The sequence below is a fragment of the Salmo salar genome, chromosome 04 (genome assembly GCF_965601325.2).
Source record: "Salmo salar chromosome 04, fSalSal1, whole genome shotgun sequence".
In the NCBI taxonomy this organism is placed as follows: domain Eukaryota; kingdom Metazoa; phylum Chordata; class Actinopteri; order Salmoniformes; family Salmonidae; genus Salmo; species Salmo salar.
Window position 1 is genome coordinate 10,257,655 of NC_138294.1, and position 22,740 is coordinate 10,280,394.

Consider the following 22,740-nt stretch of genomic DNA (forward strand, 5'->3'; position numbering starts at 1 on the left):
ATGACTCATACTGCATGATATTGATGTAGATATGAGTCATACTGAATGGTAATGATGTAGATATATGAGTCACACTGAATGGTAATGATGTAGATATATGAGTCACACTGAATGGTAATGATGTAGATATATGAGTCATACTGAATGGTAATGATGTAGATATATGAGTCACACTGAATGGAATGATGTAGATATGAGTCATACTGCATGGTATTGATGTAGATATGAGTCATACCGAATGGTAATGATGTATGTATATATATGAGTCATTCTGAATGGTAATGATGTAGATATATGAGTCATACTGAACAGTATTGATGTCGATATAAGAGGCATAATGAATGGTAATTATGTAGATATATGAGTCATACTGAACGGTATTGATGTAGCAGCATATTTGGGGATGCTACTGGCATTCCTATATTGGATATTTGGCACACACACACACACACACACACACACACACACACACACACACACACACACTCTCACACACACACACACACACACAGCTGTTGGATGTTATTTACCTGTTCACTCTCCTTGGTCTGTCCACTAGGTAACTTAGCTCTGTTCGCTGGTGTTTGTTCTGGAAGGGAAGCAACACGTCATGTCACACTGACAGCCATGGAAAGGTAGACCTCTATAGTGTAGTCCATCAGTAGATATAGTTGTTTGGGAAATGACTCTAAAAGATTTAGGAGCTGGAATAAAGCACTAGGGAGCAGCAGTGCTCTGTGTGCACGCCACGCATTCCTCTATCGCTCCATTCTGTTTTTAATCAGCACCTTCATTTTCTATTTTAGGATGTGTATTTCACCATCCTTTTCTTTATAAGATTGTATTTCATAAGACCTGTGAACTGTGATGCAGAGAAAGAGAGAGAGAGAAAGAGAGAGGCATGACACCCTAGGCCTATTGGCATTCAATTGACATTCCACCATCCTCAGGCCTATGGAAATTGGGGGAAATAAACATTTATAAGACACTGAAAGAGGCCTTTCCTCTCTCTTGGAAAGAAAGCGATTTAGAGAGTGAGAGAGAGAGAGAGAGAGAGAGAGAGAGAGAGAGAGAGAGAGAGAGAGAGAGAGAGAGAAAGCTATGTTAGACATTGACACCATATGAATGTGTTCACGATGGCCTTCAAGAGAGAGACAGACATACATGCCACTTTATTGACTGTGTGTATATCCAGTGAGAAGGGGAGTGGGTTAGAGAGGCGATTGGATCCGTAAATGATTGAGCCAAGCAGCGCTTCAAACTGAACAACCTTTGTTCCACTGCTGATCTGTGGTACCGTGCACTGAATACTTAACGCATTTAAAGTGCACTGGCTCTCTCACTCAACACTGACTGACTGGCAGACTAACTGGCTGACTGGCTGCTTGGTGGACTGATTAGCTGACTGGCTGGTTGACTGGCTAGCTGACTGAATGGTCCACTAACTGACTGGTTCACTGACTGACTGACTGGTCCACTGACTGACTGGTTCACTGGCTGACTGACTGGTTCACTGACTGACTGACTGGTTCACTTACGGACTGACTGGTCCACTGACTAACTGGTTCACTGGCTGGTTGACTGGTTCACTGACTGACTGACTGGTTCACTTACTGACTGACTGGTCCACTGACTGACTGGTTCACTGACTGACTGGTTCACTGGCTGGTTGACTGGTTCACTGGCTGGTTGACTGACTGGCTGGGTGGTTGGTTGCCCGGCTGACTGATTGGTTGGTTCTGGCTGATTGGTTGACTGGCTGGCTGACTTGCTGGTCCTCTCTCTACAGTCTCAGTTTACTACCACACAGTCACCTAAATATGCACATCAATTGTTTCAGCTGAAATTGAATATCATTCTAGTTAATTATGGCTATAAGAAGGTGTATACATGTATTACGTCTTCTGTTTCTAAACATAACGCACACTGACTGACTGACTGACTGACTGACTGACTGGTTCAATGACTAACTAACTGACTGATTGTCTGACTGACTGACTGACTGACTGACTGGCTGACTGACTGACTAGTTCAAGACTTACTGACTGACTGACTGACTGACTGACTGACTGACTGACTGACTGACTGACTAGTTCAATGACTTACTGACTGACTGACTGACTGACTGACTGACTGACTAGTTCAATGACTGACTGACTGACTGACTGACTGACTGACTGACTAGTTCAATGACTGACTAACTGACTGACTGACTGACTGACTGACTGACTGACTGCCTGACTAGTTCAATGACTGACTGACTGACTGACTGACTGACTGGTTCAATGACTAACTAACTGACTGATTGTCTGACTGACTGACTGGTTCAATGACTGACTGACTGACTGGTTCACTGACTGACTGACTGACTGACTGACTGACTGACTGACTGACTAGTTCAATGACTGACTGGCTGATTGACTGACTGATTGACTGGTTCAATGACTGACTGACTGGTTCAATGGCTGACTGACTGGTTCAATGGCTGACTGACTGACTGACTGACTGACTGGTTCAATGACTGATTGACTGGTTCAATGACTGACTGACTGGTTCACTGTCTGACTGATTGGTTCACTGGCTGGCTGACTGGTTCACTGGCTGACTGGCTGGTACTCTCTCCAGCCACAGTCGACATAATAACCACACTGACTCTCTGCAGCTCACCCCAGCCCCTTGGAGGTACACATCATGGAGGCTTCATTTGCTTTGAGAGGCACTCCTGGCCCAAACTCAATATAAATGCCATCAATTCTGAGCAGGAGGAGATATGTCTTGTATGTTTTCATCCAGCTAGAAAATGACTACATGGAAGAAGCACCTGTGCCTTCAGATTCAATTGGTAGGCTATGCTCTATGCACCTGCAGACAGATGTACCATCTATCCTATCACCGGATTAGATAGTTAAATATATATCGGGGTTGAACCTCGACAAGTGACCTCAACACTGTAGACAAATAATACATGTTTATGATATGAAGTATTATTTTATAATCTGCCTCATTAAATGTGCATTATAGACTGACAGCCAGGGGCATGCTGAAAGGTGTATTGATTGTCCTTTCATAAATGGCATGGAGGATCACGGCGTAATTAAAGTCCTCTGGAATCCAATACACACCTTGCTGTATTGTCCTTTAATACATTCAATCAAATCAATATACTCTGGCTCAATACACAATTGATTAAACGATATTCATTATGTGAAAACCAAACAAAGTTATGCACTTTGTTTCCCCTAAAAATGTTCACATGACCCAGGTATTAAAGATAAAAGAGGGAAAACCCAGAGATACCCAAACAGTCTTTCTTTGTCCCAATAGTCTAATGCACAGCGTGGGTTTCTATTACACACACACACACACACAGCAGTGCTAATGGAAACCAAGCCTTACCTCATTGGAGAGGATGCTCCCGTTGGATAAGATGTCAGGTTGCTGGTCGCTGTACCCGGCCACTATGGCCCCGCAGGAGTTGGTGTGGTCCGTGTCGGTGCTGCGCGAGGGGCTGCACGGTTTGAGGAACATCAGGTCCGTTTTAGCGCTCTCCGGTGTCAGACACACCTGGTAGCAGTAGGAGTTCTGGTTCTGATGATGGGAACCGAACCCACCGCCCATCCCGACCCCGCTAACACCAGACTCCTCCACAGGCACCTGGCCCACAGCGCCCACACCGGTGGTGACGTTGGTACTCTGGACCAGCATGATGTCCGACTTGCTGAGCTTCTTCTGCTTCCTGCTGTGCGCCTGGCGCGAGCAACACGGGCTGCAGCACAGGCAACACTCCCCCGCCATGAGGCACGTGTACAGGTCCAGCTTCTTGTCTTTCTGGCAGCGCACAGCCAGCACGATCATAGCCAGGAGGAAGATGAAGGAGACGGCGCCCAAGGCGATGATGAGGATGAGGGTGAGATCCAGAGAGGTCTCTTTGGACTTGGATGAAGATCCTCCTCGGTCTCCACTCCGTCCATCTATCACACTATCCACCAGGATCACACTCACGCTAGCCGAGGAGGAGAGAGGTGGCTGGCCGTGGTCCCTCACCTCAATCAGCAGGTCGTAGGAGCCCTGGGGGTCGCGCTTGGTGAAGACGCGGCGTGCTGTGCGCAGCTCCCCCGTCCGCCAGTCCATGCGGAACATGCCCATCTCGTTGCCACGCAGAATGCTGTAAGAGAGCCGTGCGTTCTCGCCATCATCTGCGTCCATGGCAACAATACGCGTGACCAGGTATCCCGGCTCGGCGGAGCGCGGCAGGTGTTCTTTGGCGGTGCCGTTCTTACCGATAGGGGCTATCACCGACGGCGCGTTGTCATTCTGGTCTACAATAATGACGTTAACGGTGCTGTTGGAGGAGAGGTCTGGGCTCCCGGAGTCTTTGGCCTGTACCATAAAGCTAAACTCTTTCAACTGTTCATAATCGAATGAACGCAGTGCATAAAGGTAACCAGTGTCCTGGTTGATTGACACATAGGTGTCGACCGACATGCCCTGGATGTCACACTCCAATATGGAGTAAGTAATGAGGGCATTCGGACCAACGTCAGGGTCCACGGCGCTCACCGCGTGAATAAAAGCACCTGGTACATTATTCTCCGTCACATACACATCGTAAACTGGCTGCGTAAAGCGGGGTGCATTATCGTTCTCGTCGGAAACATGCACCTTGATGGATTTGCTCGTGGCGAGGGAGGGGAGCCCCTGGTCTTTGGCTACAACGGTGATTGTGTATGAGTCTGCGTTTTCTCTGTCTAATAGTCCATCCGTTACTATGGTGTAGTAGTTTTTAAATGAAGATTTGAGTTTGAAAGGAACGTCACCCAAAATCTCGCAGCTCACCAGCCCGTTGTCGCCCGAGTCCCGGTCGGTGACGCTGAAAAGGGCTATGACGGTGCCCGGGGCGTCCTGTTCGCTCACAGACTCTGTCACCGTGCTGAAACTGATCTCCGGTGTGTTGTCGTTAACGTCGACCAGTTTGACCATGACTTTGCAGTGCGCGGGCACTGCATTTGCTCCCAGGTCTTTAGCCTGGACGTATATCTGGTGTGTACTACTCTCCTCATAGTCCACTTCCCCAGCCACCTCTATTCTCCCCGTCCTGGCATCGATTTTAAAAAGATCCTTTACCCGCGCCGGGTTGTGGTTACTGAATGAATACACGATCTCCCCGTTCTGCCCTTCATCTATATCAGTGGCGTTCAGCTGAATAACCAGAGTTCCCACCGGTGAATTCTCCCGTAGACTCACCGTGTACACCGACTGGTCGAAGATGGGTGCGTTATCGTTGGAATCCAGGACTTTAACGACCAGGAGCGCGGTGCCAGTCCGTTGTGGCACGCCTCCGTCCACTGCCGTGAGCACGTACCGATGCACCGCCTGCTGCTCCCGGTCTAGCGGTTTTTCCAGCACTAGCTCCGCAAACTTGTTCCCGTCGCTCTGTGTCTGAACATCCAGGTAAAAGTAGTTATTGTTCGTTATGGCGTAGGTGCTGAGCGCGTTAGTCCCGACGTCTGGGTCGAAAGCATTCTCCACCGGGAACCGGGTACCCGGGGTGGCACTTTCCGTTATCTCCACAGTGATGTCTGTCTCAGGGAAAGTGGGGGGATTGTCGTTGATATCCATCACCTCGATCTCCACGCGGAAAAGCTCGAGCGGGTTCTCCAGAAACACTTCGAGGTGCAGGTTGCACGGTACTGTCTGCCTGCATATCTCCTCCCGGTCTATTTTCTCCTTCACATAAAGATTCCCGTTCTCCAGGTTCACATCCAAGTAAGGGTTCCGCGAGCTGGGCACAGTCTGGAAGCGGCGGGCGGAAAGTTTGGTGATGTCCAACCCCAAATCCTCCGCGATATTCCCAATGACGGTCCCGTGTTCCTGCTCCTCGGGTACAGAGAAGCGCAGCTGGCACACGGCTCCATCCAGCAAGACCGAGAGAAGGAGCGGTAATAACAAAATCATTTCCACTCCTCTCACTCTTCCTCTCTCAAGTGCACTTGGATATATGTCGGGGGTATTACTCCGATTTCTAACTCGAACTAAGCATTTCCCATCCCAGCTTCGTTTCGCAGGAATAAGGCAGAATCAAAAGCTGCAATAATGAAAATAAAACTACGGCTGCTACCCAAACCCAAATCAGCTATTCCTTCTTTCCCTCTTTGCGTCGTCGTGACAACCGGAAAAAAATCCTGTGTTTGAGTCGTGAGAATCACGGCCATTTGATCCTCGCTTCTTTCAGCAAAAAAAATATTATATATTCAGTCCAGGTTTGTGAATTTTGGCCGAAGCGCCAACATCGCAGCAGGCAGAGGGAGGCAAGACGTGAAGACCATAATACAATCCTCACTCACAGATGGAATCCTCACACGTATAAAGTCCCAACTAAGTGCAATAAAAAATATAAAAACATTCCTTCACGAATGCATAACTCCAGAAAGCACCATTCGAATAAAATCCTAAACCTGAACCCGGATAGCCAGCATGTAAATAAACGACAAAATTGTACTTTCTCTCTCTCGCTCTATAATCTGTGCGGCTGAGCAGCAAGGACAGCGGATGATGCTCTCTGCTCCACTCCTGTAAAGCGAGTGAGGGGAGCGGGGTTGGTTTTGCGCACAGCATCTTTTCTCACCAGCCAATAGTGTCCGTGGACACCCGACGAGGTTACTCCTGATTGGGGCACGGGAATGCCAGCCAGCGCGCACCGTCCCACGGACCTGCCCGGACCCTTCTCTTTACTAACAACACGAGCCATCAAGCGGCGGTGGCGATGGAGCCCCAGCCCCGTGCAACACGAGCATGAAGCCCCAGTCAACCGACACACCGGAGAGAAATAAAATATTTCACATATCCTGTGAATGAAATAGTCAACAAGTGGGCGAAGGGTGGAATGGGAATTTGCAAATCCGTCGACGGGTAACGTCTTGGCACAAACATCGTTTAAGAAGCATAGGCTACCTGTGCATGACAGTTTGAAGTTAAAAGCGCAGCCAGCGAATTTTGAAAGTGAATATTGTAGAAATCGCCTGTTCATCATTGTAATGTGTTGTGCTATTTGTTTCTGCCGTTCAGTTTGTTGAATGAACACGAAGGTAAAGACTAGAGACTATACCCAGGCAAGAAACACCAACCCCGTAGGGAAAGATGGAATGACTGTTTTAAAGGGATTATTTCAATAGCTGCTGTTTAAAATGAAAGCCTCGGTAGAGTGTGTGTGTGTGTGTGTGTGTGTGTGTGTGTGTGTGTGTGTGTGTGTGTGTGTGTGTGTGTGTGTGTGTGTGTGTGTGTGTGTGTGTGTGTGGTATAGACCACAACAGACCGTGACCACAGGTAATACAGCGCTCTATTCCAGTGACGCAAATCTCTACTGATTATCCTTCGGTATTGGCAAGCAAGCACTCGAGCGCAAGAAAGCACGCACACACTATCCAAATAGGCTATCGATGATGATGATGATGATGATGATGAAGCCTATACTAGTCCGTGACTCACACTGACTCATTCATGCCCAGTTCGTCATGTTATGTTGAATGGTCAACGCAACATATGCTTTCCCATTCTCTATCCGTCTATCTGTGATAGGTGACCATAGGATATTGAGTTTTGATGCAGTCAGTAGCTAGGATGTAGTCAGTAGGCTGTCTTCTGTCTTATGATACGTGACCGTTGGTTATTGGTGTAGTAACCTAAAACCAAAGCTTGGGGATGTTGCCAATTCCAACCCGCCGTTATGACTCACGTGCCCTCTGGTGGTCAAAACAAACGGGTTTGAAGATTTCCGAAACTTTTGAATTAACCCAACTTATCGTTGTAAATAATTATGATAGTATGGATCAATATTCTGTTCTGTTGGTGCAGTAAAGACACAATGAAGTAGACATATAATTAACGTAAAACTGTAAAAACTAAAAAATCTGTAAAACGGGAGTAAATTATCAACATGTTTTAATTGCAATCTTCCTTCTTTAGGCACAACGATCATTCGTTTATAAAGAACATACCAAGGCCATACATGCATACAGACTGTATCCCGAATGGCACCATATTCCCGATGTGTAGTGCACTATATTTAACCAGAGTCATATAGGGCCCTGGTCAAAAATAGTGCACTACCCAGAGAATAGGGTGTCTGAATGGAGCATCCCATAATGCCCCATTAATTCATATTCCGTTTAATGTAGCATAGCCAAAACCATACTAATAGCCTTTAGCATGTTAGTACCGCTATCTCCACTGTTTCATCATTAGCCCACTCTCTCCGACCTTAGCAATGAAACGAATTTCATCACTCTAACCTACTTATTTTATTCGTAAGCCATATGGTTTAATAGGCTATGTGCTTGCGTCCCAAATTACACCGTATTCCCTGTATAGTGCACTACCACGAGCCCTGGTCAAAAGGAGAGCATTACGTAGGGTGTAAGGTGCCATTTGGCACGGAGCATCAGTCTATGCAGTGATTTGAAAAGAAAGGAACAAAAAAGGATAAACAGAAAGAGAGGAAGGCTGCAATCTAAGCGTCCTTCCTGACCCACTTATTGGAGTATACAAACAGACAAAACGTCGTTGAGGGTAATTAACATAAGCTTCCGATTCCGTATTTAATAGATAGACACGCAGCAATTACGGGACCGTAATACAAACAGACATGACCATTGTAGACTGGATTTAAGCAATGTGGTGTTTAGATGATTTCGTAACATAACAAGTCTCACAGACAAAACGCTAGAGATACTGCTGGATGAATTACCATACTTGTCTTCTCTGATTCTCTGTGACAAAATCAGACTGGCACTCTAGTAGTGGGATAAGAGCGAGAGAGATAGAGAGAGAGCCTCCTTCTGAAGGAATCTTCCCAACATTCTAGAGACCAAGGTCGCCCCCTAGTGATTACTAGCGGTACTCTGTATAAAATAGGATATTTCTCCGTCTCCTCATAAACGCTGCTCTCAGAACAGTTTTACATATTCCACTCATAATGGTTAAGATACGATCTGATCCTAGATCTGTGATCTCAGAACAGTTTTACATATTCCTCTCATAATGGTTAAGATACGATCTGATCCTAGATCTGTGATCTCAGAACAGTTTTACATATTCCTCTCATAATGGTTAAGATACGATCTGATCCTAGATCTGTGCCTATTAGGCCTACGGACACATGCTTTACCCGGAGACATGATTAAGTAAAAGCCATATCACCCCGGTTATTATCGTTTCAATATGAGAGCGTGTATAATTTAACGGCTCTAAAATGACAAATGCAGACATAGTTTCTGACGGACGGTGTCATAACCGGGTTTGATGGCGATGGCTGATGGTTTTGCGGGTGGCGGGTTTGACGGGGAAAGGACAGAAACGTTGATGAGAGAACGATGGCCTACCGTTAATATTTAATGCAATGAACAAAAAAAAGGCAGTTATGATGTCATTACCAGAGGTAACAGCACGGGAATATATACTTAAGGAGTCCCTGAGCAGACCATAATATTGATATAGGAGCCAACGCCTCAAAACAGTTAGACTGAGTCCTGTTCTACAGGGCAGACTGTAGGGGCTATGCCGTTTTCTGGATGAGCTGAGGGGCAGCACAATATTGGACAGTAGACTTCATGTGAAATAAATGACTTTCATTGACTGTAGTACAGCTCTCTTCACTGCTTGCTTTGCTACATCTAACAAGTTACAACTACATTCCTTGCCAACGATGGAGTTGTAATGATATAGTTGAATTCCATACATTATTGTATTGTATGGTAGACTTATTGTGAAATGGACGGCAAGCTCACCGCGAGCGTAGGGTTACATATTGCATGTTAAAAATCTAGTGAAATAGATGAATGCTTTACATTAGATTCTGTTGACTATGTTGGTATAGAACAAGTGAGAATGACATTTTGGTTAATGTTGTAATGATAGTTGAGTACTGTACCTCTGTCTAGTATGTTATGCATTGTGAAATGAATGGCAGTAGTAGTACTCTCTACACTCTTAGAACAAGAAAACGGTTCCAAAAGAGTTCTTCGTCCGTCCCCACAGGGTAACCCTGTTGGTTCCAGGTAGAACTCTTTTGGGTAGGATTCTACCTGGAACCCATTAGGGTTCTACCTGGAACCAATAGGGTCTACCTGGAACCAATAGGGTCTACCTGGAACCAATTTGGTTCTACCTGGAACCAATAGGTTCTACCTGGAACCAATAGGGTCTACCTGGAACCAATAGGGTCTACCTGGAACCAATTTGGTTCTACCTGGAACCAATAGGTTCTACCTGGAACCAATAGGGTCTACCTGGAACCAATAGGGTCTACCTGGAACCAATAGGGTCTACCTGGAACCAATAAGGTCTACCTGGAACCACAAAGGTTCTTCATTGAGTTCTCCTATGGGTAGAGTCAAAGAACCATTTTCAGTTCAATGGTAGGCCTATACTAGGGTTGAGTAATGAGCAGTATTGTATGGTAGATGCATTGTGAAATGGTCGCCAGTAGTCTTTATGCACTGTATAACGAAGATTAGCAGTAAGTAGTTTTCCCTCTGAGTCTGAGTCTGAGAAAGAGCAGAGAGCCGCTGTGTTTTGCCAGCATGGTGCTGAAGCAGAGCTGTCCAAAAAGCTGAAGCTTTCAGTGTAGCACAACATGACTGCGAGGTACTACACGCACTGTCAAAATACAGCAAATAATGACATAATGCATATGGGCACGCCGTACCACTTATACTGCTACTGTACTGAGAAGACCTGTCCATGGTTCTGAATAGGTACAATATTCTGCTAAGTACTATAGGGCTGTAGTGATAGGAGCTGTCCATGGTTCTGAATAGGTACAGTATTCTGCTCAATACTATAGGGAGGTAGTGAAAGGAGCTGTCCATGTTACTGTAGGGAATGGTACTACAGAGAATGGTACTATATAGAATATTACTATAGAGAATGGTGCTATAGAGAATGGTACTATATAGAATGGTACTATAGAGAATGGTACTATAGAGAATGGTACAGTAGAGAATGGTGCTATAGAGAATGGTACTATATAGAATGGTACTATATAGAATGGTACTATAGAGAATGGTACTATATAGAATAGTACTATAGAGAATGGTGCTATAGAGAATGGTACTGTAGAGAATGGTACTATAGAGAATGCTACTATAGAGGATGGTGCTATAGAGAATGGTACTGTAGAGAATGGTGCTATAGAGAATGGTACTATATAGAATGGAACAGCAGAGATTGGTACTATAGAGAATGGTGCTATAGAGAATGGTACTATAGAGAATGGTGCTATAGAGAATGGTACTATAGAGAATGGTACTATATAGAATGGTACTGTAGACAATGGTGGTATAGAGAATGGTACAATATAGAATGGTACTGTAGAGAATGGTACTGTAGAGAATGGTGTTGTAGAGAATGGTACTATAGAGAATGGTGTTGTAGCGAATGATAGTATAGAGAATGGTACTATATAGGATGGTACTATAGAGAATGGCACTATAGAGAATGGTACTATAGAGAATGGTACTATAGAGAATGGTACTATATAGAATGGTACTGTAGACAATGGTGGTATAGAGAATGGTACAATATAGAATGGTACTATAGAGAATGGCACTATAGAGAATGGTACTATAGAGAATGGTACTATATAGAATGGTGCTATAGATAATGGTACTATAGAGAATGGTACTATAGAGAATGGAACAGCAGAGAATGGTAATATATAGGATGGTACTGTAGAGAATGGTACTGTAGACAATGGTGGTATAGAGAATGGTACAATATAGAATGGTACTGTAGAGAATGGTACAATATAAGATGGTACTATAGAGAATGGTACTGTAGAGAGTGGTACTATAGAGAATGGTACTATAGAGAATGGTGCTATAGAGAATGGTACTGTAGAGAAAGTACTATATAGGATGGTACTGTAGAGAAAGTACTATATAGAATGGTACTGTAGAGAATGGCACTATATAGGATGGTACTATGTAGAATGGTACTGTAGTGAATGGTACTATATAGAATGGTACTCTATAGAATGGTACTGTAGAGAATGGTGCTATAGAGAATGGTACTGTAGAGAAAGTACTATATAGGATGGTACTATGTAGAATGGTACTGTAGTGAATGGTACTATATAGAATGGTACTATATAGAATGGTACTGTAGAGAATGGTACTATATAGAATGGTACTGTAGAGAATGGTACTATATAGAATGGTACTATATAGAATGGTAATATATAGAATGGTACTGTAGAGAATGGTACTATATAGAATGGTGCTGTAGAGAAAGGTACTATATAGAATGGTACTGTAGAGAATGGTACTATATAGAATGGTACTGTAGAGAATGGTACTAAATAGAATGGTACTGTAGAGAATGGTACTATATAGAATGGTACTATATAGAATGGTACTATATAGAAAGGTACTGTAGAGAATGGTACTATATAGAATGGTACTGTAGAGAATGGTACTATATAGAATGGCACTGTAGAGAATGGTACTATATAGAATGGTAGTATATAGAATGGTACTATATAGAATGGTGCTATAGAGAATGGTACTGTTCATGGTGCTGCTATTGGAGGTCATTCATGTTGTTATGTCTCTATATTCAGATCACCATATGTAATAAGGTCATTCATGTTGTTATGGCTCTATATTCAGATCACCATATGTAATAAGGTCATTCATGTTGGTATGTCTCTATATTCAGATCACTTCATCTATTGCACTTGCTCCCCTTCCCTAGCATTGTTTGGCTAAGCGGTATATCTCTACATACCTTAAAACCAGCCTAAGCTCCATTCTAAAAACAGCTCTTCAATTCATCTATTGCAGTTGGTTCCCTTCCCTAGCGTTGTTTGGTTAAGAAGTGATTGCCTGTCACACAAGACAGTAGTGCATCCCATCCTATCCCCTTCCCCTAGCTACTCCCCTGGTATTTCAACAATCTCTGTACTCATATTCTCTTCAGTGGAACTTCTCCTTCTTCCTCTAATGTTATGGCTTCCCCAGAGCTTCAACTAGTATTCCTCATACATTAGAGAGAGAGAGAGAGAGAGAGAGAGAGAGAGAGAGAGAGAGAGAGACCGAAAGAGAGAGAGAGAAAGAGAGACCGAAAGAGAGAGAGAGAAAGAGAGACCGAAAGAGAAAGAGAGAAAGAGAGAGAGAAAGAGAGAAAGAGAGACCGAAAGAGAGAGAGAGAAAGAGAGAGACCGAAAGAGAGAGAGAGAGAGACCGAAAGAGAGAGAGAGAGAGACCGAAAGAGAGAGAGAGAGAGAGAGACCGAAAGAGAGAGAGAGAGAGAGAGAGAGAGACCGAAAGAGAGAGAGAGACCGAAAGAGAGAGAGAGACCGAAAGAGAGAGAGAGAGAGAGAGAGACCGAAAGAGAGAGAGAGACCGAAAGAGAGAGAGAGAAAGAGAGACCGAAAGAGAAAGAGAGAAAGAGAAAGAGAGAAAGAGAGAGAGAGAAAGAGAGAGAGAGACCGAAAGAGAGAGAGAGAGAGACCGAAAGAGAGAGACCGAAAGAGAGAGAGAGAGAGACCGAAAGAGAGAGAGAGAGACCGAAAGAGAGAGAGAGAGAGAGACAGAGAGCAAGAGACAGAGACAGAGAGAGATACAGAGAGCAAGAGAGAGAGAGACAGAGAGAAAAACAGAGACAGATACAGAGAGAGACAGAGAGAGAGAGAGACCGAAAGAGAGAGAGAGACCGAAAGAGAGAGAGAGACCGAAAGAGAGAGAGACCGAAAGAGAGAGAGAGAGAGAGAGAGAGAGAGACCGAAAGAGAGAGAGAGAAAGAGAGACCGAAAGAGAAAGAGAGAAAGAGAGAGAGAGAAAGAGAGAAAGAGAGAGAGAGAAAGAGAGACCGAAAGAGAGAGACCGAAAGAGAGAGAGAGAGAGACCGAAAGAGAGAGACCGAAAGAGAGAGACCGAAAGAGAGAGAGAGAGACCGAAAGAGAGACAGAGAGAGACCGAGAGCAAGAGAGAGATACAAAGAGCAAGAGAGAGAGAGACAGAGAGAAAAACAGAGACAGATACAGAGAGAGACAGAGACAGAGAGAGACCGAAAGAGAGAGAGAGACCGAAAGAGAGAGAGAGACCGAAAGAGAGAGAGACCGAAAGAGAGAGAGAGAGAGAGAGACCGAAAGAGAGAGAGAGAAAGAGAGAAAGAGAGAAAGAGAGAGAGAGAAAGAGAGACCGAAAGAGAGAGAGAGAGACCGAAAGAGAGAGACCGAAAGAGAGAGAGAGAGAGACCGAAAGAGAGAGAGAGAGACCGAAAGAGAGAGAGAGAGACCGAAAGAGAGACAGAGAGAGACCGAGAGCAAGAGAGAGATACAGAGAGCAAGAGAGAGAGAGACAGAGAGAGAGAGAGACAGAGAGAGAGAGAGACAGAGAGAAAAACAGAGACAGATACAGAGAGAGACAGAGACAGAGAGAGAGGGAAAGATAGATAGAGAGACAGAGACAGAGAGAGATACAGAGACATAGAGAGAGAGAGAGAGACAGAGACATAGAGAGAGAGAGAGAGACAGAGAGCAAGAGAGAGTGTCTTCTACATTAGCTGGGGGTGTCTGTGTGTGTGTGTGTGTGTGTGTGTGTTGGTGGATTAGTGTGTGTGTGTGTGTCATATTCTTCTTGGAGTAGTTAACCATCAGAGACCGTCAGGGGTCTGCTTTTAACAGGAGAAGTAGGCAGTTTAATTGACCATGAACACGACGATTCCTCCACCGTGTCTGAGAGCAGAGGGCTGAAGGCGTCTGACACGAGGATGTGTGTGTGTGTGTGTCTGACAGGGGGAGGTGTGTGTGTCTGACAGGGGGAGGTGTGTGTCTGACAGGGGGAGGTGTGTGTGTCTGACAGGGGGAGGTGTGTGTGTCTGACAGGGGGAGGTGTGTGTCTGACAGGGGGAGGTGTGTGTGTCTGACAGGGGGAGGTGTGTGTGTCTGACAGGGGGAGGTGTGTGTGTCTGACAGGGGGAGGTGTGTGTGTGTGATATGAATAAGTCGGGATATCTAACATTAAAACCCATTTCTAGCTGGTACTGATCTCATGTCGTTGTTTCATCCATTAAATAAAAGGTTCTGATGAAAACCAATCCCCCTTTTTCTCTCAAACACACACACAGACACACCCCTCCCTCTCCATCCCCAACCAATTCAATCCAATATTGTTTTGTTACGTGGTCTGCATTACAGCAAGTCATTGATCTCTTGCAGTGTGTGTGTGTGTGTGTGTGTGTGTGTGTGTGTGTGTGTGTGTGTGTGTGTGTGTGTGTGTGTGTGTGTGTGTGTGTGTGTGTGTGTGTGTGTTTGTGTGTGTGTGTGTGTGTGTGTTTGTGTGTTTGTGTGTATGCACCGAGCTCTGAGGGTCTTGTATTCACTCAATTTGTACTGTTTTGTTTGAACCCTATCAAACTTTTACACCTAACTGAACCATTCAGAATGAATGGCTGAACCTTAGAAATGTGACGTTCATGGAGAAACGTCTGATTCTGCAGTGAGAGATACTGTTGTTTAAGAGACCTTATTTACTCTGTGCAGCAGACGTCGTGGGAGTCTCCCCTTTCTACAGTGGGGTCGTATTAGTTACTAGAGTAAACCGTTCGGATGCCACAGACGTTTTTGTGAGAAGACAGATTTTGGGGATGTCTCCTGCTCTAACAAACAGCGCTGTAGCTCTGCAAGTGGATGCGGTGGATTGAGACACAGCAAAACAATGTATTATGTTCTTAGATCGATGCACCGGTGGTTTTTAATAAGGCACCTTATTTGTTTCTGGCTAGCAAACATCTTGAGTGATAATGTCAATTCCATGCCCTTACAAACACTGGACGGTTGTGGTTTTGCTGGAGAAGTGTGTGTATGTGTTTGTGTGTGTGTGTGTGTGTGTGTGCTTGTGTTTTGTGTTGTTGAGGTTTTGTTATATGGTATAAGTCAGGGAGAGAAATGGTTCTGCCTCTCAAATGGCACCCTATTCCATTTACAGTGCACTACTTTAAACCTGGGCCCTCAGAGACAGTAGAGGATATAGGGTTCCATTTGGGATGTAACCGTTGAAAACATTAGAACCGACGGCAGTCAATTAAGGCTGGGTTGTCTGTGTCAACCAAGCGAGGAGAGGCTGCTTGCTGATATTAGAAGTCATTAGGTCCACACCTCCCCAAAGACTGCATGGAGCATGGATAAGACACTGTTACAGTACTGCTGTTAGTGTGTGTGTGTGTGTGTGTGTGTGTGTGTGCTCTGTTGCCACTTCTGCTGTGGTTTGTGTTGTCCAGCTAAAGCTGTGGGACAGTCTCGCCATGGTGTGTGTGTGCGTGCGTGTATGTGTGTGTTTGTGTGCGTTGGTTCGATTGTGTTTGTCTAGCGAAGACTCAGCCAGGTCACCTGTGATACAAGTCAGTACTCAATGTCCATCCACGTCTGAGGACGTCGGGAGATAAAGTGGACACTGGCCACTAGGGGCAGCAGTGAGCGCTGTTACCCTCGGTTAGGTTGGGTTTGTCTAGGCTAGGGTGTTGTGGAAAGGGATGATGGATGGGTGTCTGCCTCTGCCTCTGATTCCAAAGGTTGCCTGTTTTAATTCAGTTAATAAAGAATGTTTTTGTTTTATTAATAAGCCTATCTCAAACCTTAACCATTCGGAGTTAATGCCTAACCTTAACCATTCGGAGTTAATGCCTAACCTTAACCATTCAGAGTTAATGCCTAACCTTAACCATTCGGAGTTAATGCCTAACCTTAACCATTCGGAGTTAATGCCTAACCTTAACCATTCGGAGTTAATGCCTAAACTTAACCATTCGGAGTTAATGCCTAACCTTAACCATTCGGAGTTAATGCCTAACCTTAACCATTCAGAGTTAATGCCTAACCTTAACCATTCAGAGTTAATGCCTAACCTTAACCATTCAGAGTTAATGCCTAACCTTAAGATTTGAGAGTTCATGTCTAACCTTAAGATTTGAGAGTTCATGTCTAACCTTAAGATTTGAGAGTTAATTTCTAACCTTAAGATTTGAGAGTTAATTTCTAACCTTAAGATTTGAGAGTTAATTTCTAACCTTAAGATTTGAGAGTTAATTTCTAAGCTTAAGATTTGAGAGTTAATGTCTAACCTTAACCATTCGGAGTTAATGCCTAACCTTAAGATTTGAGAGTTAATGCCTAACCCAACTTTAATCTTAAACACTTCGAAATGTGATGTTTGCAACATCTTTTAAATTTGACGTTTGAGATACATGGATGAACGTGTTATTCTGACGTGAGACTGTGAGAACTGGTTGTGGAAGACACACACACAAACAAACACACTCACACACACACATACACACACAAACAAACACACTCACACACATACACACAAACAAACACACACACATACACACACAAATACACACACAAATACACACACAAATACACACACACACACACACACACACACACACACACACACACACACACACACACACACACTGGGGTTGTTTTGATGGGACAGTTATTCCATTCATCTGAACAGTGTTGGTACAAATGACCACAGTCTGACTTGGGGAAGAGAAGGGATGGAAATGAGGGATAGAGAGACAGAGGGAAAGAAGGAAGGGATGGGACAGTTTTACTTTTAAAGACTAAGGGTAGATGATGAAATGAAGCGGACATATTGTTAATTTGGTGAGGCGGCGGTCGAATGGAGGGATGGAGGGATAAATGGAGGGAGGAAGGAAGGAAGGAATGATGGATGGATGGATGCATGGAGGGAGGGAGGGAGGTGAAGAAAGTATGGGTAGGATGGATTCTATATAGTGTTTGGGAGCAGTAAAGAAAAGGAACACACACACACACACACACACACACACACACACATCCATGGCTAAATCTCAGTGCCATAGTGAATGTGATGTCGAGTTGGATGTGATGGGGTGTTGATTGTTAATAAGAGGGCTTGTCTCTGCACACACACACACACACACACACACACACACACACACACACACACACACACACACACACACACACACACACACACACACACACACACACACACACACACACACACACACACACACACACACACACACACAGTCCTCCATGCAGTGCTGACAAGACAACAAACCAAGGCTGGACTAATCCACTTCACTCTCCGGTTGTATCTGTCCCAAATGGCACCCTATTCCCTATGTAGAGCACTACTTTAGACCAGGACCTTGTGGAATATGGTCACTATATATAGGGAATAGGGTCACTATATTGGTAATAGGGTCACTATATAGGGAATATGGTCACTATATATAGGGAATAGGGTCACTATATTGGTAATAGGGTCACTATATAGGGAATATGGTCACTATATATAGGGAATAGGGTCACTATATTGGTCACAGGGTCACTATATAAGGAATAGGGTGGACTATATAGGGAATAGGGTGCACTACATAGGGAATATGGTACACTTGTGCCATTTGGGAAACATAGCTTTCTCCTCTTTCCCGCTTCCTGTCAACAAGGGGACAATCTGTCAGCTGTCAGTGGTGTGTGTGTGTGTGTGTGTGTGTGTGTGTGTGTGTGTGTGTGTGTGTGTGTGTGTGTGTGTGTGTGTGTGGTGTGTGTGTGTGTGTGTGTGTGTGTGTGTGTGTGTGTGTGTGTGTGTGAGTGGCGTGAACTTTTAATGAATTACCGGGAGGCAGACTAGGTCAGCGCTACAGCACTTGGCCGCTCCGGCTCACCGTCCGATCAATAGGCTTTAAACACACTGCCTGACAGTGTTCCAAAAAGTACCATATTTCCTACACAGAGCACTGCATAGTGCTCTCATCAAAAGTAGAGCACTATATTGGGAATACGGTGTAATTTGGGACACAAGACACCATTATGTCTAGCTGGCTACCTGTACTGTGGTCAGGGAGAGTTATTAAGGAACTGGGACAGACACCATTATGTCTAGCTGGCTACCTGTACTGTGGTCAGGGAGAGTTATTAAGGAACTGGGACAGACACCATTATGTCTAGCTGGCTACCTGTACTGTGGTCAGGGAGAGTTATTAAGGAACTGGGACAGACACCATTATGTCTAGCTGGCTACCTGTACTGTGGTCAGGGAGAGTTATTAAGGAACTGGGACAGACACCATTATGTCTAGCTGGCTACCTGTACTGTGGTCAGGGAGAGTTATTAAGGAACTGGGACAGACACCATTATGTCTAGCTGGCTACCTGTACTGTGGTCAGGGAGAGTTATTAAGGAACTGGGACAGACACCATTATGTCTAGCTGGCTACCTGTACTGTGGTCAGGGAGAGTTATTAAGGAACTGGGACAGACACCATTATGTCTAGCTGGCTACCTGTACTGTGGTCAGGGAGAGTTATTAAGGAACTGGGACAGATACCATTATGTCTAGCTGGCTACCTGTACTGTGGTCAGGGAGAGTTATTAAGGAACTGGGACAGACACCATTATGTCTAGCTGGCTACCTGTACTGTGGTCAGGGAGAGTTATTAAGGAACTGGGACAGACACCATTATGTCTAGCTGGCTACCTGTACTGTGGTCAGGGAGAGTTATTAAGGAACTGGGACAGACACCATTATGTCTAGCTGGCTACCTGTACTGTGGTCAGGGAGAGTTATTAAGGAACTGGGACAGACACCATTATGTCTAGCTGGCTACCTGTACTGTGGTCAGGGAGAGTTATTAAGGAACTGGGACAGACACCATTATGTCTAGCTGGCTACCTGTACTGTGGTCAGGGAGAGTTATTAAGGAACTGGGACAGACACCATTATGTCTAGCTGGCTACCTGTACTGTGGTCAGGGAGAGTTATTAAGGAACTGGGACAGACACCATTATGTCTAGCTGGCTACCTGTACTGTGGTCAGGGAGGGGCATGTGTTTCTCAAAACAGGTGTGTGTTTGTTGCGTGTGTATTTCTCAATAAATAAAATCAAATTTCAACTGTCACCTTCACATGGTTAACAGATGTTGTTGCCGCTGTAGTGAAATGTCTGTATTTCTAGCTCCGACAGCGCAGTAATGTATAACAAGTAATATCTAACAGTTTCATAACATATACCCAATACACACAAATCTCAGTAAAGGAAAGGTATTAAGAATATATAAATATATGGATGAGCAATGTCAGAGCGGCATAGACTAAGATACAGTAGAATAGAATACAGTATATACATATGGGTGGCAGGAAGCCTAGCAGTTCAGACCATTGGGCCATTAACCAAATGGTTGCTCATTCAAATCCTGGAGCCAAATAGGTGAAAAATATGCCAATGTGCCCTTGAGCAAGGCACTTAACCCTAATTGTTCCCGTAAGTCACTCTGGATAAGAGTGTCTGTTAAATGGCTAAAATGTAAATGCGAGACCTTCATTTCATTACCACTGAATATAAAAAGTAAGAAATGAACTCGAGACACTTCCCGCAACGATGCTCTGAATCTTAAACAGTGATGCTGTGGCGAGACAAGAGAGAGGACTGCATACATAATGAATTGTGGTAAAGCGCACAGCGATTGACTAAATGGAAATATGATACGTATCAGTGATCTATGAAGACACAGGCCTTTACCTTGGCATTGCGTCACTGTCTGATTGGATAAAACTCTTAATTGACAGGCCAGGGGCTGGACCTTAGGCCATATGTCACTGTCTGATTGGATAATACTCCTGATAGACATGCCAATGCCCTAAACGTCTTTCTATATCCTCATAGTTATGCATTCTTTGACTGATGCTTCTTTGCCTTGTTGTCTATATACAACAGACACACACAGAAAAATATACACATATATACACACACACACACACACACACACACACACACACACATACACACACACACACACACACACACACACACACACACACACATATATATATATATACACTGCTCAAAAAAATAAAGGGAACACTAAAATAACACATCCTAGATCTGAATGAATGAAATAATCTTATTAAATACTTTTTTGTTTATATAGTTAAAAGTGCTGACAACAAACTCACACAAAAATAATCAATGGAAATCCAATTTATCAACCCATGGAGGTCTGGATTTGGAGTCACACTCAAAATTAAAGTGAAAAACCACACTACAGGCTGATCCAACTTTGATGTAATGTCCTTAAAACAAGTCAAAACGAGGCTCAGTAGTGTGTGTGGCCTCCACGTGCCTGTATGACCTCCCTACAACACCTGGGCATGCTCCTGATGAGGTGGCGGATGGTCTCCTGAGGGATCTCCTCCCAGGGCGGGCCAGCCCATAGCATCAATGCCTTCCTCTTGCAGGAACTGCTGACACTCCAGCCACATGAGGTCAAGCATTGTCTTGCATTAGGAGGAACCCAGGGCCAACCGCACCAGTATATGGTCTCACAAGGGGTCTGAGGATCTCATCTCGGTACCTAATGGCAGTCAGGCTACCTCTGGCGAGCACATGGAGAGCACAAAGAAATGCCACCCCACACCATGACTGACCCACCGCCAAACCGGTCATGATGGAGGATGTTGCAGGCAGCAGAACGTTCTCCACAGCGTCTCCAGACTCTGTCACGTCTGTCACATGTGCTCAGTGTGAAACTGCTTTCATCTGTGAAGAGCACAGGGCGCCAGTGGCGAATTTGCCAATCTTGGTGTTCTCTGGCAAATGCCAAACGTCCTGCACGGTGTTGGGCTGTAAGCACAACCCACACCTGTGGACGTCGGGCCCTCATACCACCCTCATGGAGTCTGTTTCTGACCGTTTGAGCAGACACATGCACGTTTGTGGCCTGCTGGAGGTCATTTTTCAGGGCTCTGGCAGTGCTCCTCCTGCTCCTCCTTGCACAAAGGCGGAGGTAGCGGTCCTGCTGCTGGGTTGTTGCCCTCCTACGGCCTCCTCCACGTCTCCTGATGTACTGGCCTGTCTCCTGGTAGCGCCTCCATGCTCTGGACACTACGCTGACAGACACAGCAAACCTTCTTGCCTCAGCTCGCATTGATGTGCCATCCTGGATGAGCTGCACTACCTGAATCACTTGTGTGGGTTGTAGACTCCGTCTCATGCTACCACTAGAGTGAAAGCGCCGCCAGCATTCAAAAGTGACCAAAACATCAGCCAGGAAGCATAGGAACTGAGAAGTGGTCTGTGGTCACCACCTGCAGAACCACTCCTTTATTTGGGGTGTCTTGCTAATTGCCTATAATTTCCACCTGTTGTCTATTCCATTTGCACAACAGCATGTGACATTTATTGTCAATCAGTGTTGCTTCCTAAGTGGACAGTTTGATTTCACAGAAGTGTGATTGACTTGGAGTTACATTGTGTTGTTTAAGTGTTCCCTTTATTTTTTTGAGCAGTGTATATATATATATATATATATATATATGAAGTCGGAAGTTTACATATACTTAGGTTGGAGTCATTAAAACTTGTTTTTCAACCACTCCACAAATTTCTTGTTAACAAACTATAGTTTTGGCAAGTCGGTTAGGACATCTACTTCATGCATGACACAAGTCATTTTTCCAACAATTGTTTACAGACATTTCATTTATACAATTATTTACTTATTTCACTTATAATTCACTTTATCAAAATGAATCACAAATGTCTACACTGTATTTCTGATCATTGATATTATTTTAATGGACTAAAAATGGGCTTTTCTTTCAAAAACAAGGACATTTTTAAGTAACACCAAACTTTTGAACGGTAGTGTGTATATATATATATATATATATATATATATATATAT

The 22,740-nt window shown here is 44.5% G+C and overlaps 1 protein-coding gene across 4 annotated transcripts in view; it reads right to left on the minus strand.

Annotated features, from left to right (window-relative positions):
* Positions 1-6,710, minus strand: part of LOC106610478 (protocadherin-10) — a 34,301-nt gene extending 27,591 nt beyond the window's left edge. For 3 of the 4 annotated variants that reach the window (XM_082974066.1, XM_082974065.1, XM_082974063.1), the window contains exons 1-2: positions 3,397-6,710; positions 531-589 (exon numbers count right to left, since the gene is read on the minus strand). In XM_082974066.1, coding sequence (XP_082830192.1) covers positions 531-589; positions 3,397-5,955 — 2,618 coding nt within the window. In that variant the 5' untranslated portion in view covers positions 5,956-6,710. The remainder of the gene's footprint in view (positions 1-530; positions 590-3,396) is intronic. The other variant, XM_082974064.1, reaches the window with a different exon arrangement.
* Positions 6,711-22,740: the final 16,030 nt, after the last annotated feature.